The sequence below is a fragment of the Ruditapes philippinarum genome, unplaced genomic scaffold (assembly GCF_026571515.1).
Source record: "Ruditapes philippinarum isolate M1 unplaced genomic scaffold, ASM2657151v2 ctg2413_1_1_1_1, whole genome shotgun sequence".
NCBI classification, from domain to species: domain Eukaryota; kingdom Metazoa; phylum Mollusca; class Bivalvia; order Venerida; family Veneridae; genus Ruditapes; species Ruditapes philippinarum.
Genome location: NW_026857187.1, coordinates 211,636 through 230,848, shown reverse-complemented (window position 1 = coordinate 230,848; position 19,213 = coordinate 211,636). Strand labels below are relative to the sequence as shown.

At 31.9% G+C, this 19,213-nt stretch overlaps 2 protein-coding genes and 1 long non-coding RNA gene across 4 annotated transcripts in view; 2 read left to right on the top strand and 1 right to left on the bottom strand.

Moving 5' to 3' along the window:
- LOC132749035 (uncharacterized) overlaps nucleotides 1-19,213 on the top strand; it is a 29,038-nt gene extending 9,825 nt beyond the window's left edge. For both annotated transcript variants that reach the window (XR_009628351.1, XM_060738709.1), the window contains exon 3: nucleotides 17,783-19,213. Coding sequence is in view for 1 of the 2 variants with exons in the window: in XM_060738709.1 (XP_060594692.1) it covers nucleotides 17,783-17,895 (113 nt within the window). In the remaining variant the exon portion in view is untranslated. The remainder of the gene's footprint in view (nucleotides 1-17,782) is intronic.
- LOC132749024 (uncharacterized) lies at nucleotides 4,628-8,253 on the bottom strand. Its single transcript, XM_060738690.1, has 3 exons — nucleotides 8,096-8,253; nucleotides 7,503-7,619; nucleotides 4,628-5,161 (listed from the first exon to the last, which is right to left on the bottom strand). The coding sequence occupies exons 1-3, from the start codon at nucleotides 8,120-8,122 to the stop codon at nucleotides 4,730-4,732; spliced, it is 576 nt and encodes a 191-aa protein (XP_060594673.1). The 5' UTR covers nucleotides 8,123-8,253; the 3' UTR covers nucleotides 4,628-4,729.
- On the top strand, nucleotides 13,701-15,474 carry LOC132749023 (uncharacterized). Its single transcript, XR_009628350.1, has 3 exons — nucleotides 13,701-14,044; nucleotides 14,752-14,828; nucleotides 15,073-15,474. It is a non-coding gene; the product is annotated as an uncharacterized LOC132749023 (long non-coding RNA).

The following is a 19,213-nucleotide window of genomic DNA, read 5'->3' as shown; positions in this document are numbered from 1 at the left end:
ATTTTGAGGTTATTTTGATACAAATTTGTTCATACGTCTGAACAAAATGAACTGACAGACAAAAAATAGCACATACATTAGCCGCTTTAATTTTGTTCATACGTATGAACAAAAGTAAATCAAATTTAACATTTTCGAACATGGAAGATTTTTGTTCATACGTATGAACACTGCATAATTTCTGTCATTTTGTGTTTTTTTCTCAAAACAAAATGTTCATACGTGTGAACAAAACAAACTCACAGAGTGAAAAATAGCACATAAATTACACGATACAATTTTGTTCATACGTATGAACAAAAATAAAAAGTAGTTTTCAATATGGCAGGTTTTTGTTCATACGTATGAACAAAACAGCATTTCAGTTATTTTGTGCTTATTTTGAAACAAATCTGTTCATACGTCTAAACAAAAAAAATTAACATTTTCAACATGGCAGGTTTTTGTTCATACGTATGAACACAACATCATTTCAGTAATATTGAGGTTATTTTGAAACAAATTTGTTCAGATGTCTGAACAAAATGAACTGACAGACCAAAAAATAGCACACAAATAAGCCACCTTAATTTTGCTCATATGTATGAACACTGCATAAAAATTCATTATGTGGTTATTTTTAAACAAATTTTGTTCAGACGTCTGAACAAAACAAGCTCAGAGTGAAAAATAACACATAAATTAGCCGCATCAATTTGGTTCATACATATGAACAATTTTTTCCCTCAACTTGTTAAGTTTTTTGTTCATATGTCTGAACACTGCATAATTTCAGTAATTTTATAGTTATTTGGAAAAAAAATTTGTTCATACGTCTGAACAAAACAAATCATCGAGTGAAAAATAACACATAATTAGCCGCTTCAATTTTGTTTATAAGTATGAACATTGTTTTTCCTCAACTTGTAAGATTTTTGTTCATACGTATGAACACCGCATAATTTCAGTAATTTTGTGGTTATTTTGAGACAAATTTTGTTCAGACGTCTGAACAAAACCAACTCACAAAGTAAAAAATAACACACAAATTACATGATACAATTTTGTTCATACGTATGAACAAAAATAAGACAAATTTACATTTTTTCAACATGGCAGGTTTTTGTTCATACGTAAGAACACTGCAAAATTCCAGTAATTTTCCTCTTATTTTGAAAAAACTTGAAATTTATATGTCTGAGCAAAACCAACGCTTAGAATGAAAAAGCACATTAATAAGCTGCTTAGATTTCTTTCATACGCATGAACCAAATAACAAAATTAATTTTTCAACTCGTCTGGTTTTTGTTCATACTCTTGACCATTGCATCACAATCAGTGATTTTGTGGTAATTTTGAATTGTCTGAACAAAATAAAACTCAAAGTAAAAAATGACATAAATTAGCCGCTTCAATTTTGTTCATACCTATCACCATTTTATTTTCAACTTGTGACAGAGGTTTTTGTTCATACATCAAAGTATAACATGAAATATTTAGACTGTCAAAACTGCAAAAATTAATTAATACAGAAATAAAAAAAAACAGAGCAATACAGTCAACAGTTCAAAGTTGGCAAACAAACAAAAATATATACATATGTAGCATGATGGGGGGTCCATACTTATCACAGCAATATCTCTTATGGTATTTGAAATAAAAAGCTGGAAGGGAAATAACTGTGAACAAAACTTAAATAATTGAAATCCACATGCAAAACCCCAGGTGCATAGCTTCACAGTGATGTACATTATATTCCTGTAAAGTTGGTTGACTTTAAGTAAAGCATGCAACACAACTCGACATTTTGAAACGGTTTTTACTAAATCACTCTACAAATACTGAAATACATATGCCCACCAATATTTCTATAAAATTCTTCATGACTCTAGATCAAATACTTATTGGTTTACACAAGACAAGTTAAAAATTGCAAATTTTTACTAATCTAAGGACGATAAACTCCAAAAATACTGATCAAATTCTTAATCAAAACCCATGGTGTACAACTACACATGCTGACCAACATTCCTACAAAGTTTTCTTGACTAAAAGGCCAAATATCTTTTTAGCTTCACACAACACAAATTTAAAATTGCAACTTTTACTAAGTCAAGGGCCACAACTCCGACAAGAATTAATCCACAAGCTAAACCCAAAATGCACAACTTCACATATTGATCAACATGAGGATTCTAGGTCACATATTTTTTGAGCTACACATTGTGAAGTTGAAAATTGTAAATGTTTACTAAATCAAGGGCAATCACTCTACAAATACCGAGTAATTCCAGAAACAAATCCCCATGCCCCGTGTTCACTAAGAAATGATCAGAACAAGATCAAATGATCCTGATTTTATTTTCAAAGCTTAAAAAATTATATAGCTAATATCAATTGTATTTTGCTAGAATTAAATGGTATATATTTAAAATGTAAACAATTGATGATTTGCATAGAAACATACCTATTTTAGGATAATATCGATGAATATCAAAACAAACACAAAAATAATTGGATCAAAATAAGGGTCAGTTTTTGCAAAAAAAAACCAATAAATTTGTTATAATATTTCATTTAACACCCTATTTCTAGTCCAGTTTTATCATGTTAATATCAAATATTTAATCTACGAGGAAAAACAATGGAGCATATTTGAAATTTTATAATTGATTCTGATCCTTAAATATTTGTGAACATGGGCCAGCTGCACAATGACACATGCTGACAAACATTTCTGTTATGCTTCATGGCTCTAGGTCAAATATTTTTTGAGCTATGCACGACACAAATTGAAATTTTTTACTAAGGGCAATAACTGACAAAACAAAATAAATTCAAGCGAAACCCCAGGTGCACAACTTCACATGCTGAGCAACATACCTGTAAAGTTTCATAACCATAAGTCAAATACATTTGAGCTTTGTGTGACCCAGGTTGAAAATTGCAAGTTTTTACCTAGTCAAGGGCAATAATAATAAATCCAAATACAAATACCCAGGTGCATACCTACACATGCTGACAAATATCCCTGTCAAGTTTCATGATTCTAGGTCAAATACTTTAAACAATGTGTGTCACAACATGATAACGGACAGACAAGGGTAAATCTAAATGCCCACTACCCTATAGTGGGGGCACAGAAATATATATATATTCATGCTCTCGTTTTGTTTTGCACATGCAATATTGCCTATATGAAATGCAATTACTGTCAACCATATATTCTGTAAAACTAGAAGCAACTCTTATAGTATTAAAAAAAACAGAAACATGTACAACATTTGAATGAAGAATAAACAAAAAGCCATTACACTAAAATAAAAACTGAACAATAAATCCATAAAAAATCTGTATCCAAATATGTTTTTAATGTAATTTGTTAGTGGTATTTCAATCAATTTGTGAATGCTGTGAATCTTTGCACACTTCTTCCTTTTATCATGTTTTTTATTTCCGGTTTGCTTCTTTTTTGTCTGCTTTGGTGGTGGCGGTTTTGGATTCTTCTTTACTTTGATTGTCACCTGTATAGAAAATAATAATTATATATCATAGTTTTAAATAGGCATTGTGTTAACTTCTCGAAAATTCACTTCATACTACAAATGAAAATTATGAAAATGCTTTAATGAGCCATACACCAAAGTATGAGTTAATATGACTGTCCAAATCATGTTTAATGAGCTCACTATATTGACAGTAAGTACCTGAATTTACATTGAATGGCAATAATAATGTTTGTATTTCTGCTTGTAACTTTTAAGTTTCACAATATATCTCACAAGAATTAATATAAATTAGCAGATGAGCTACATATCTTAACCTCCATACTGATGATTTTTGTTTCGTTTGGTTTTCAACTGACAAACACAATTAACGTTAAGCAGGGATATACTGAAGAATCAATTCTAAAAATTGTTTTGTTTAGTTTTACAGTGCAAGAACACATTTAGGTCATATGGCACTGAAACATGCCAAGCTTGGGTGTAACATCTTGGAGCAACACCACGGGTCAAAACCACTTCACTTGCTGGAATAGGAGATACATAGACTAAAGTAATTCAAACCCATTTAGTCATACGAACACTCAGGGGGAAAAGGCAGCTTCAATTCTTAACATTTTAAATTTCTCCTGGACAAACATATTATGTAGTACATGATTCCAATAATCTGTGTTGTGAATCTATATTTACCATGTTATTAAATCACTTCCACGCAATAGTGAAAAAGACACCCTTTATTCCACATTATTTATATCAATTTAAATTTGCCATCATGTCAACTTATTTAGTTTGTTTGTTTACGCCAATTTCAACATTTTTTTGTCTTAACTAAATTAAATCCATTGTCCACAGAACAGACTATTAACCAGTAATTACTAGTTTCTCGAAGTGACTACTACTAATCACACATGATTTATAATCCATGGTGCGTGACAAATGAATAAGATTCAATGCCAGAGATCAATTCATATGAAGAGCAACTTCTGGATTACTTATCTAATTGCTTCTCTATTGGGCCAGCAAGCTACTTACTACTTATTTGAATTAAAGATGAAATTAAAATAAAAAAGAAAATATAATTACCCTAGGATCTCTTTTTTCCTTTTCAAAAAGCTGTTCTACATTCTCTGGTAACATTTCCATTGAAGGGGCTTCATTATGTTTCTTTTGTATTGGTAATGCTGGCAATATCCATTTTGCACTTTTAGTATTTTGTTTTAAACTTTGAATAGTTTCCTTCCAGTAATTTAAAATATTTTTGGTTTTAAAAAAAAAGATTTATTTTTCTCTATTAATTTAAACAATCCATCTTCATCAATTTTACAGAAATCTGGTGACACTATATTTGGTTTTCCTCCTGGAACTTTAGATAAAAACCCATGTTCAACTTCTTTCCATTCTTCATTATGAATTCCCTTGTACAATGATCTCACAGCACCATCTATTTTCTCGAATTTAAAATGAAGGGGTTCAGATATTCCACTTATGTATTTTGGTATGTAAGGTATCAGCCATGATTTAACATCGTGAATTGTTTTAATTAACATTGGTTTTTCTAACACATTTAAAAATTCTTCAAGTGTTTCTGTATCTTTCTGGTATAATCTGCGGGAAATAAGGGAAAACCTTGCATCTATGTCCTCATGGGTATGGCCTACAGGCAACATGGAAAAGTGAACCTGCAAAAGAAAAAAAATTATGTTGTAATGATTAAAGCTGCTTTTCTTAAGAAAGACAGACATACATACAATGAAAATAAACCTATTTTTCACTGTTATTGGTATATATAACTAAAAATGTGTTATAGGACATGGATGCCCCCACACTCCACTGTTTCGTCAGTCTTTTGGTGTACAGCAGGACAGTATGACAATGGGACAAAGGAAATTCAACACGGCTCCCCCTTACTTTTTCCAAAGTGGTTCGAGTCTAAAGAGGACATCCAATTTTTCCCAATATTATTAATTTCAAATCTCAGTTTTATAACCTCTAGATGCTGCTGTGGCATAAAACTTATAACAAGCAAAACCCCAGATGTAGAATTACACATGCTGACCAATATACCAATACTTTTTTAGTTTGGCGCGACAAACTTTGAAAATTTAAAATCTTAAACTAAGATAAGGGTCACGGTAAACCTATAGTCCTCTTCAGTTTTGTAAGTCTGGGGCAATAACTCTTACAAAACTAAAGTAAGCTATATGCGAAACTCCAGGTGAACAGATTCAAATACCGATCCACATTCCTGTTCAGTTTTATGACAAGCTTAAGCACTTTAAGTATAAGTACTTATTTCTGTGGGCTTAATATTCTGTGTCTTTTGTTAAAATAATGGGTTTAAATTTCTGCATATCTTATTTCTGCAGTGTATTCATTCTCACATTGATTTGTTTTATTTCTGCATTTGAATAAAGATAATTGTACAAAATTGACCAATATAAACAGACAACATTTCAAGATTCATTGATGTTACATTACTTCTGGTTAAAGATGCAGACAACTGATAATGTGTTCCTCGTAATCATCATGTATTGATAAATACACATAAATAATAATAATAAAAACAACAACAATATGCAAACACAATTTAAATAAAAAAATGTTGATTATTTCTTTTCAGTGGACATGTGCAGTGAAAACGACAAAATAGCAGATTGACAAAGATATTGTACATATACAAAAGAGTATGTTTATTGCAGGTTTTATTGACAATAACAAAGACAATAACGAACCAGGGTAATTTTTTTATCAAGCCTTTGATTATGATATCGTAAAAATAAGAAAATTAAAACAGTGGTATAAACAAGTGATATAAATGGCATGTGACCACAATTTTAGTAAATGCAATGATAAACAATATAATTTTTATCGATTATTTCCTAATGATAAAAAACTATTCTGCAGAGAAAATTATATTTATTTAAACAAAAAGAGCAAGCAGTAACAATATTTTTCTAATGATTAGATTAAATGTTTTATTCACGATGGATTCATAAGAAAATCTTTGAACCATGATCTAATTCAAACTTGGCCTGCGCATTCCTTTGAGGTATGCATTATGTTAAATTTGAGTTGAATGTGTAAAGTTGTTTGGGAGATAATGAATGGAAACTGGAAATTTCTTTTTTTTTCAAAGTTCAAGAGGGATGACTCAATCAAAAATCATCAAACCATGACCAAATTTGATCTTGACCTGCACAATCCTATGACATATCCATAAATTAATAAATCTGAAAATTTTATTTTAAGTCAAAGGGGCTTAACTCAGCCAAATATCATCAAACCATGACCAAATTCGAAATTGACCTACACATTCCTATGGCATATCTATAAGTCAAATTTGGGTTGAATGTGTAGCACAATTGAGAAATTAATGAACGTAAACTGAAAATTCCTTATTTTATTCAGTGTGTTAAGGGCTATAACTGCCAAAAATCATCGAACTATGACCAAATTTGAACTTGACATGTACATTCCTTTGACGTATCCATATGAGATAATGAACGAAACTGAAAAATTCATCAAGGGGTATAACTCTGTCAAAATTCATTGGACCAAGACCAAATTCAAACTACGCTATATCCATATGATATGTCAAATTTAAGTTGAATGTTTGCAACAGTTACCAAGATAATGGATTGAAACTGATGATGACGGAATGACGGAACCGGGTACACTATATATATGCCTCGGCTAATTTATGGCTGGGGCATAAAAATCATGTCAATCTGTACAAAAGCCGATAACAATACATGGTTATGCAATTACACAATACATAAACATAGGGAAAGGCTTAATTTTCTGCAGTTTTTTAATCAGCGGTGTCGTTATAAACCACAAAAAAGCAGAATTAAAGTTCCCGCAGAAAATTTATACCGTACCTTGTTAAACTGATAAACTTACTTAAAAATGGAGTAGACAAAAGATTGCATTACATTTGACCTTGACCCTGAGTAAAATGGCATCATGTCTTAGTTTAATTTTCATGGTAAAACGTCTTGAATGATGAAGTGCACTTACCTCATTGAAAATATTTTTTTCAACCAATAATTGTAGAAAGGCCAACACATATCGGTTCTTGTTTTCTCTTGCACAATTATCTGCCTGTATATATAATATAGGAGGCAGAGCATTACCCTGCAAAAGGAAGAAATTGTTATTATAGAATTGTAATAGCATTTATATCAGTTCATATTTTACACTGCTAGTGCACATTATAAATAACACAGACAACATATCAATAATCTTTCTGAAGTCAATGTTACTATTGTACTAATGTTAATATTATTATTATTTGTTATTAGTATTATAATAATTATATATGTTAATATAATAATTATTGTCGATGGTATAATTATCTATATCTTTATTATTATTATTATAATATGCCGTCCCTATGGTAGTGAAAAGGTTAAGTTACCAAACTCTCATTATTAATATACATGTATAACATGTTCCTATCTATAATTTGAATTTCACTTTCATTTCTGACATTCCGATAAGTGCTTACTTTTGACAAAATCCTGTCATTCCAGCTATTCTGATAAAAAATAAAACAAAAGAGGCAAGTTTATTTCTTTATATCACTGTTTAGTTAAATCATATATACTTACATTGCTTTCAGTTGTAATTTCCAACATTTTAAGAATGATATTTATTGTCAAGTTTGGATCATGGGGAAATTGGTTAAAATCTGTAAACGTATGGAATCCACCATGTCCATGGCTTATAACTCCAGTAATATGTGTCTTCAATAAATCAGCTGCATTTACACTCTGAAATGTTAAAAAGTTTATCATTGACAGAATAATTATATGAAATGACAAAAAATAATACCTTGTAATTCAAATGATAATAACACTTGTGTCATGTGTCAACTTGTTTGGAAAAAAACACAACAAGCAAATTCGTTGAATTTATATCCCCCGCTGACTACTGGTTATTATTAACACAACAACTGAAGACATAAGGCTTTATTTATATATTAATCATGGCAAAAACTATAATATTCTTTGAACTTGAAGCCTTGTACCTTCAAACAAGAAGAATTTTTAAGTTTTCACTATACATAAAAAATTATAAGGAAAATCTATGACCCCCTGGAGTGGGGCCAATTTTGACCCCAGGGCTAAAATTTGAACAATTTTGGTAGAGGACCTATATCCAGACGCAAATACCCAGGTGCACAACTATACACATACTGATCAACATTCCTGTAAAGTTTCATGACTCTAGGTCAAATACTTTTTGAGTTACATGCAACACAAGTTTTAAATGACAAAATTTTACTACGTCAAGGGCAATAACTCTAAAACTACTAAAAATATCCAGACAAAAATACCCAGGTGCACAACTACACATACTGATCAACATTCCTGTAAAGTTTCATGACTCTCGGTCAAATACTTTTTGAGTTACATGCCACACAAGTTGAAAATGACAAAGTTTTACTAAGTCAAGGGCAATAACTCTAAAACTACTAAAAATATCCAGACGAAAATACCCAGGTGCACAACTACACATACTGATAAACATTCCTGTAAAGTTTCATGACTCTAGGTCAAATTCTTTTTGAGTAACATGCAACACAAGTTGAAAATTACAAAACTTTACTAAGTCAAGGGCAATAACTCTAAAAATACTAAAAATATCCAAACAAAAATACCCAGGTGCACAACTTCACATGCTGATCAACATTCCCATAAAGTTTCGTTGAATTCCAGCCATTAGTTGCAGAGAACTACTCCGGAAACGAAACTCGGACAGACGGATGGAAGGACGGATGGACGGACAGAAGGACGGACGGACAAAAATACCCAGGTGCACAACTACACATACTGATCAACCCTTGCAGAAATATATACTGGTATTTAAAAAGTCCCAGTATTTCCCAGTTATTATTCTAGAAAATTCCAGAATGTTAAAACCAGTCTTGGCTATTCTAGTATGGCCTAGGAAATACCAGTTACTGAGAACTAGGCATTTCTAATAATTTTTAAACAACTCATCAATTTCTAAGTTATTCTAGGAATTGTAATTTATTTTCTGAGATTTCTAAGACTTAAGATTTTGCAAAATTCCTAGTCTTTAGGAATTACTTAGAATTTATCTTGTAGAACAAAATCCTTAACATCTGTGCTAAATTCCTTGAATCTTACATAAATTCCTAAAGACTAGGAATTCTCTTTGTTGAAAGTAAACAAGTAAATAAAGAAGGAAGACAATAAAATTGAAAATAAAAATGTTTTCTTTCTTTTTTAAAATAAAACAACATACTGATCTAGATCTATTTAATAATATTTTTCTAGGATTACTATTATTATTATTATTTAATTGAAATTTAATAATCAATTGACCTTAATGGTCAACCTGCATTTATGACAATTTTATCATTGGCCATTTAATTAATAGATAATAGGAATATATAATCCAAAAAGAAATAACAAATGTACAGGCACTCCAAGTAAATCAAAGACGTATTATAAACCTTAAAATAATAATCAATAATTGACATCTGATGTATGTAATTTTTATCAGTTGTATAGAGCTATTTTTAGCGCTGTCAAATTGCATCCACTGATGTCATGCTTCAGTGCACAGGCTGTGTGTATAAACCATTTTATACACGGCTTATACTGCCTGTTGACATTTTTATTGAGTGTGATTTGAACATATGTAGATCTAATTAGGGGTGGATTTACAGTAAATTTTCACGAGTCAAAACACGAATCCCCGCGTCAATCGAGAGTCCTGAATTAAAGTAGGCCTATAACCTCATATTTTTATCGGAAACTGCTTCGATACCAGTATGTGGCAGGTCATATTTATGCTGACGGAAATTAACGATGATAACTTAGTCTTTACTTAACCAGCGAACCTTTACGATTATACTTGAGCAATATCCGTATATTTACGCTAACCGAGACGAGCATATTTTCATGACGTATTGGATACGTATACTGATGACGTAGCAACACAATTGTTTTGGAAACTACTGTACTGTAGCTTTGTATGAAATTCAAGCGCTTGTTGTGCTTAAAATAATAGATTTGTGAAATAAAATTCAACGATATAATTGAAATTATTCAGTCATTAAAAACAACGGAATTACACGAAATTATGCGAATCAAGCACATGTTACTGACGTAGTACACATGTTTATTACGTAGAACACAGGTTTATTGTGCGCGCGATATTCAAAGACGGCAGACACTTCGTCTCATATCAACAGTGAACTGATATCGTCTCCCCAATAAAGACATACAACGAGGAAGGTGAAATAGCTCAAGCAAATTATCAGAAGAAGACCTTCAAAGCTGCAATCGGTGAAATTCACTGTGAGTATTATCATAAATGCACTGATTTTTCCCCAAACAGAGCCGGCGTGTTTATGACCCCTAGAAAAAATGAAGAGTCTAGAAATAATTTTAATGACCTTTCTTCACTTCTAAAAGCATTATTTTGTAACAATTTGCCGACTGAAACAATAGAAATAATAATTGTATTACCAGCTTACAGTTAAGATACTTAAACCTTACTGGAAAAAATGCGTAAACGGACATTTGTCACATATTTTCGCGACCTGTTTTTATTTATAGCAAAAACTTAAAAATCTTCTTGGAAAAATCCGAATAGCTAGAGTTTAGATATTAAGCATGAAACATCTTCTAGTAAGTGTCTACAAAGAATGAAAGATTGTTCAAATAAAAGCCCTGGGGTCAAAACTGGCCCTGCCCCAGGGGTGTCATTGTTTTTAAATATATGTGTAAAGAAAATCTTAAAAAATCTTCGTTTAAAAAACCTAACGAGCTAGACCTTAGATGTTTAGCATGAAACATCTTCTAATGGATGTCTACCAAGTTTGTTCAAATAAAAGCCCTGGGGTCAAAACTGGCCCCGCTCCGGGGGGCCTATATACAGGTGAGCGACTTCAGGGCCATCATAGCCCACTTGTTTGATTATTTTCTTTAAACGTCCTTTAAAATGTATACTTAGTCAAAATAACTAAAATAATTAGGGGGTCACGGACTCAATTTTTTTGGTACATGGGATTTATTTCCCCTCACCCCTTTGGATAACAGTCACGCTATCACGGGGCATTTGTTGTTTTGATGTTATTAGAACGATTTCCTGTTTCAAAATCCTTCTATTAACGGCACTTTACGCCATTATGACCACTGCAGAAAATATATATTGAATACGGAATTCCGTATATTATAGATATAGACAGGTAAAAATAAGTGAAATTTGAATACTTAGATGTACGGGACCGTATATAATGCAATACTAATATACCGTGATCTGTACCCTCGTAATATGCAGGAACTTTGAATGAAGTTGGTATTTACTAAAATACGTATTCTTTTTAATTACACGGTTGGATATTACCAAAATATGTTGTTGTTTTTTATTGGAATGAAGTCTTTGCACTGTGCATTTTCACAGCTCTGACTAAATCATTGCAGGCTGCAAAAATGAATAAACAAAAGTTATATTCATATTTTAAGTTTTAATAAAACTTATAAGCTGTATTTTAACTGCAAAAATATCCTGTTACTAATTATAGTTAAGTTGCAATTATTAAACAGTCCGAGTTTAATCTAGGTGACAAGCTCACACATAAACTACCTTGGAAATTTACTGATATCAAAGAAACTTTGAAGGTAAAATGTGTGCAAAAGTGCTGGAATTTCATCATTGAGATATTTAAGCTACATTTGTACATGATTTTAACATGACATATGTTCCTTTGATGTTAGCTGTCATAACAAGAGGGAGCGATTATTCAATGCATATTGATTTGGGAGAATTTTTGGAAATGAAAGATGAACTGACACAGTAATTTGACAATTTTTATCAATGTTTTAATTAAATTAACTCATTGTTCCTCATGTTCCTCATTGTCACATCAGCATATTCAAATATTTCATTGTTTTCATCTTATGTTAATCTTACAATACACATGTCAAAATCTTTAAAAAAAACAATTTTACTATAATGCATGTAAATTGAATTATACAAGAGAATATTATCCTATATTTTTCAATAAACAAAAAAATCAAAGAATATGCAAACTTTCATAAAGTAAAACTGAAACATTTTATTGACCTTGATTTAAAGACTCCCTGTCATATGTGACCTTTTTAGCTCGACTATTCGAAGAATATGGAGAGCTATTGCAGTTGCGTCGGCGTCCACGTCCGCATCGGCATTGGTTAAAATTTTTTGTAAAGTCAAATATTTCAATTATTGCTCGAGATATTCAATTAAAACTTACAATACTTATTTATAGTAACTATGTACATCAGATTGACAAGTTGGATTACTCTGCCTACAATATTTACAGAATTATGCCCCTTTTTAACTTAGAAATTTTGGTTAAAGGGCTTAAGAACTATCAAAGATATTTACTTGAAACTTTACACATGTACTTAGGGTCATAATTGAAGGTTAATTGAAGGTCACATCTCAAGATCCATTACTCTGCCATGTATTTTGACTGAATTATGCTCCCTTGTGTACTAAAAAAATCTCCTTTTCTTGGATAAGTTTTACATGCAAGTTTTGCATATCTCTGAAACTATTAAGCATTAAGGTCACTGACCAAGATCAATTAATTCATGCATTTAGGCTGATTTTGCTCCCCTTTTGAACTTTATATTAAGATCAACATTATTAGGTGCAATTATTATTACAGAACAATCATTATCATTTCCAAAGGTATTTTTCTCTCAATACATTTCCTTTTCTAACATAACTGTCCATTCAAACTCCAACACGTACATTACAAAACTGACTTAATCCTTGATTTTTAAAGGATTTTTTTGCATATATTTTTATAAACAAAAATAAGGGTTCCTGATAATTTAATCTCTTTACACATTTTTGTTCACAGGTAGAGGCCTTTTTATATGCCCTAAAGAATTTCGGGCATATTAGTTATACCCCCTGGCGTCCGTCCATCTGTCTGTCTATCCACACTTACAGGACAGTAATTATGTGGCTAGAGGGACAATAGGTAACTGTTCTTTCTCTTTGATGTCATTCATTCCGTGATGCTTTTATGTGGCTATTTTCTTTTGTGTGGCTAAAAAGAACAATAGAGAGAACAATAGAGTAGCCACTTTATTACTCTCCTCCCAGCAAACACACGGCGTTAAAATAACGTCGGATTAACGTTAAATTTTGGTCACGACCTCGGCGACCAAAATACGACGTAAAGCTGACGTCCAAAAACCGATGTCTATTACACGTTTCTTTTTCACGTCGTACTAACGTCAGGTTCTGGTCGGTGTCCCAACGGTAGGTAAAAATTAATAAAAAATAATCCTTATACTATTATTATTTGTGGTACATTATATGTATCAAAGTCACGAGTTTTTAATAGTGCTTTTACATTTAATCATAGTGACAGAAAAAGGAAATAAAACATAATTATAATTCGAATATACAGCCACGTGGAGGAAAAATTCAAATTCGTAAGCGTTTCGTACGTTTTGGCGGTGGTCAGGAATCGGGATGCATTGATAAAGTGAATATTCTAGATTTTCTTGGAGAAAAAGGTCAGTTCAATTTATTTAAATTTATTTCTACTTTGTATTTGATAAATAATTGCATGATTGCAAGCATTCTTAAATTTAATAATCATTATTTGAACAGTTGAAGCAAAATGTCACACAATTTCGCGATAATGTCTAATAATAAATCATTTCAAATTTGGCATGTTCTAACTCTGCTCGTGAAGAGTTTATAATGTGCCTTTCAGTACAACCGAAGAGAATGCTTAGTTTTCATATTTTTGTTAAACTGTGATGTTTTTGTCAGTTAAAATCTGAGAATTGAGAATGATTTTTGTACGATTTTGAGCATTTCGGACCAAGACGTTTCGGTCCCAGAAATTTCGGCATTTTCCCAATCGGCCCAAATTTTGATCAGAATAAATCTTACCTTAATGTGTTTTACACCAGATTTTAATATCATTCTAATAAATGAACGGAAAATAAACGAAAGAGCGAATTGATTGATTATCTAATTTAGTAGTTATAGAATGACGCTTCATTTAATCATTAGTAGGAAAAATGTAATCAAAACAATCAAAACAGAACATAAACATTTTAACAAAAAGTAGTACATAAACATACATTTATCATTAACAATTTATTAACAATTTTTAATTTGAAAATATGAATAATTTAAGAGTAAAGACTTGCGTAACTGTTCTACTTCAAGAGTAGAATAAACATAAGTTAGGATATAATTTGCTTTTCAGGTAGTTCAAGTGTTGGACATGCTCTTAAAGGTCGGAGGGACAGAAATACGTGACAATGTAAAAAGAAACATGGGAAAGTAAGATTTTTGTAAATTCTATTACATACTATAATCCATACTAAACTGGAGTTTTAAGATTAGGCCTTTTAAATTTTCAGTATTTATGTTTACTTTTAATTTTTGTTAAAGCTCACTTCTAAAAAGCTAGCAAAGTTGTTCATTACGTTAAGATAACTTTAAAAATTACTAAAGGGCAGATAACAATAAAAAAAACAGTTTTGCTTGTTTTTTTCCATTTTTCATAAATTTCTTTTTTTTTCAGTGAAAATGATATTACAAACGCCATTGGACATTAACATATCCTCCGGACAGACGAGGGGTGGTGAGAGAAGGTCATATATCTAAAAGCATCACACCTCCAAATTCGTGCTAATTCTCATGGATATTTAAAAGTATATCTTTGTGAAGTAACTAAAAGGAAGTAGTTTATACGTTAGTGACAATTATCAAAAGGAGGTCAAAATATGCATAATAGCACTAAATGTTTTAGTAATGCTGTAGAAATATAGTAAAAATACTACAAATCTGAAATCTGTCATTAATTGCTTGAAACATTATTATCCGAATCTTTTAACTTTTCTTGAAATTATAATATTTTCATTTTGTTTATAAGGCAAATTTTGAATATCCTCTATATGTTTTATTTATTTCATTGTTTTTGTAATACTGTTTGTTTTGTTATAAACTTATTTTATGTTTTATTTTGTTTAATTTATAAATTTACTAAAACTGTATGTATCAGCTTTAAATTGCAACTTTTATTTTAAATAAAAACAACATGAAAACATATTTTTGCTTTTAGTTTTTTGTTATACATTTCATTGCAGTAAAAGTTACTTAATAGAATGAGTTAAATTAAATTTAAGCCATAAAATATCTATAACATATTAAAACAAGAAGGATTAGGGAAATGATCAGGTTAAGGTCAGAAAATGTTCAGATTTAGGGCAGAAAAGGATTAAGATTTAGGTCGGAAAATGGTCAGATTGAGGTCGGAAAATGGTCAGAAACTGGTTAGATTTAGGTCGGAAAATGGTCAGATTCAGGTCGGAAAATGGTCAGAAACTGGTTAGATAATGGTCAGATTTTGGTCAGATAATGGTTAGATTCTGACCTCTACCTGACGTCAGATTATTACGTCAAAAAAAACTTTCAAATCCAACCGTTTTCCCGACCGTCATCCGACGTCAGAACCTGACTTAAATCTGACGTCAGTTTGACGTCTTGTGTTTGCTGGGCTGTTAGAATGTCCATCCGTCCGTAAGCAATTTGGTTTCCGGAGCATAACTTAAGTTCCATTTGGCCCACAATATTCAAACTTCATAGGATGATTGTCCATATTGGGTAGAAGACCCCTATTGATTTTGGGGTCACAAGGTCAAAGGTCAAGGTCACTATCACCTTAAAACTGAAAACAGTTTCCGGAGCATAACTTAAGTTCCAATTGGCCCACAGTGTTCAAACTTCATAGGGTGATTGTCCATATTGGTTAGAAGACCCCTAATGATTTTGGGGTCACAAGGACGAAGGTCAAGGTCACTATTACCTTAAAACTGAAAACAGTTTCCGGATCATAACTTAAGTTCCAATTGGCCCACAGTGTTCCAACTTCATAGGATGATTGTCCATATTGGTTAGAAGACCCCTATTGATTTTGGGGTCACAAGGTGAAAGGTCACTTTCAATATAAACCTGAAAACAGTTTCCGGAGCATAACTTAAGGTCTTTTTGGCCCACAATATTCAAACTTCATAGGATGATTGTCCATATTGGGTAGAATACCCCTATTGATTTTGGGGTCACAAGGTCAAAGGTCACTCACTTATTTAAAAACTGAAAACAGTTTCCAGAACATAACTTAATTTCTATTTGGACCATAGTGTTGAAACTTCATAGGATGATTGTCCATATTGGGTAGAACACCCCTATTGATTTTGGGGTCACAAGGTCAAAGTTCAAGGTCGCTATTACCTCAAAACTGAAAACAGTTTCCAGTTCCATTTGGCCCACAATATTCAAATTTTATAGGAGGATTGCTATTTGAATGAGGTAATACTTTATTTAATTTATGTAATGTCTTACAAATGCTTCATCCTTACTAGAAAAAAAAACCTTTCGGGCATATAATGCTCCGCCTAGCGGTGCTCTTGTTTATAATTAACGTGTACTCTTTTGTGTACTGTTGCTATCATAATGATTAACATCGTTACACATTTCAATTTGACCGAAAGTGTACTTTGTTCAAAAGTGTTTTTGCTTTGTTCAAATGTTTATTTGCTTTTATGATATTCAGATTCTTATTGGTAACTTAAGCTTATGACAGCATCTTCTATTTTGTATATTCATAAATACTAATAAAAAGTACCAGTTGTTTCATATATGACTGAATCTTTTTAAATAAATATTTCAATTTTCACTTGCAGTACTTCAAAATTCTTTTCAAACTGTCATGTTCATATATAATAATATTCTGATAGATATAAAATGCGTTTCCACTAAACCAGCGGGGCTAGCCCAGCGCACATGTAGAGTGCTGGTCTGTCAAAAGATAGACCTGTATTCAATCCCTTACCTTTCCATTAATCCAATGCCATTATTTTGATAACTGTTCTAATTGTTGAGCATGCTGTCATTGGACAGCTCTGATTTGCTATTTCCAAATTTATGCCCCTTTTTATACTTAATGAAACTCATGGTTAACTTTTTGCTTGTGAGCTGGTATCTCCCTAACTACTGAAGGGAATGAAAACATTTTCACTGTGATTTTTTAACATGATTGGCACAGGTCCCATAACTCTGATTTACTTATTTTCATATTTATGCCCCTTTTAATACACAATGAAACTTCCTTGTGACAACTCTTTCGGAAAGTCACATGTCAAGTTTTACTATATATTATAAAAAAGTATAAAAAAGTATTAATACAGCATTTCTTGTGTTTCCTCATTTAAGTTCTTATTTTCCTTTTTCAGAGATGTCGGAGATCATTGAACCATCTTGTGAAGAAATTGAAAGGCCTTTGTTTCCTCAGCTTATAGTAGTTGATAAGGTGAAAAGAAGTATTAAAGGCAGTCTCTCAAAATAAGAAACATTGCTGTACATACTGTGAGAAGTTATATCCAAACATTGCAAGACATTTAAGTCTGAAACACAAAAACGAGATAGCAGTAGGAAAAATCCTTGGCGGCACCAGAAGTCATGTAATCGAAAGAATCATCGACAGGTTATGAAACAAGACCTATAGCTGGTGGAAAAAAATTGTTACCTGTAACATGCAGTAATCAAACTTTTCATCACAACATAATTCCTAACATAAAAGAAGATGAAGTTAAATTAGCAATCCTTTCAGATCAGACTTTCTTGCATCTCAGACAGGATTATCTACTGCTTACACCGGTGCTAGAAAACTCTGTCTTAACCCAACAAGTCACGTGCTTTAAATGACGTCATTGACGCGCGCCTTTTATGAATGAATCGCGTTCTTAGGATGACGTCATTTTTCTGTTATGAATGAAGTTGTATGTTCATACAATACTATAAGAAAAAAGTGCGTAATGATAATATCAGTTTTCATTATTTCTGTTCCGAAAATAATTGACATGTTATATGCAAGAAAAAGAATCAAACACCACGGGAATATCTAGCTCTCGGGTAACTGTTTAGCGGAAACTCGGCAGAGCCTCGTTACCGCTGTAAACAGTTACTCTCGAGCTAGATATTCCGGTCTGTACCGGCAGCCGGTGTAAGATTCTTATAATACAAGACTTTGGACTCAACATGTACAATGATCAAGGGCACCGAAAGCACAAACATGTATATATATCACAGAAAATGAGGGAATTAGGCAGATTGCAGATTACAGGAAAGAAAATATCTTAATGTCAATAGAAGACTGCATGAAGAAAGAAAACTGGGACCTCTTTATTTTGTCAGTAAAAGAAGTGTCTGAATTCAATCCTGAAACTAAAAACTTTGGTATTCCATCATCAGCCCTAAAGCTAGGACATTCATTGAAAACTTGTGCTGAAGACATGTATTTTAAGGCATTGAAAGTTGGAGATACAGTCAAACAAGAAGTTGCTAAGACCTTCTTAGAGATGTACAAGCTTCGCTGGAATAAAATGATTTCTGGAAAGGCTTTGACAACCTTGGATACAATTAAATACAATCGTCCAAAGTTCCTGCCACTTGTGGAAGACGTTGCCAAGTTAAATAACTATATTAATGAAAAGTGTAAGTGTGCTTTGTCAGAGTCTCAAACTTCTGATGTATACCGTGAATTCTGTCAATTGTGTCTAGCTCAAATTATTGTATTCAATAGAAAGCGTAGTGGTGAAGCGCACGACTTACACTATACCCCCGTTCCCCCTCTACAACCCAAAACCCTTAAAACATCATCCAAA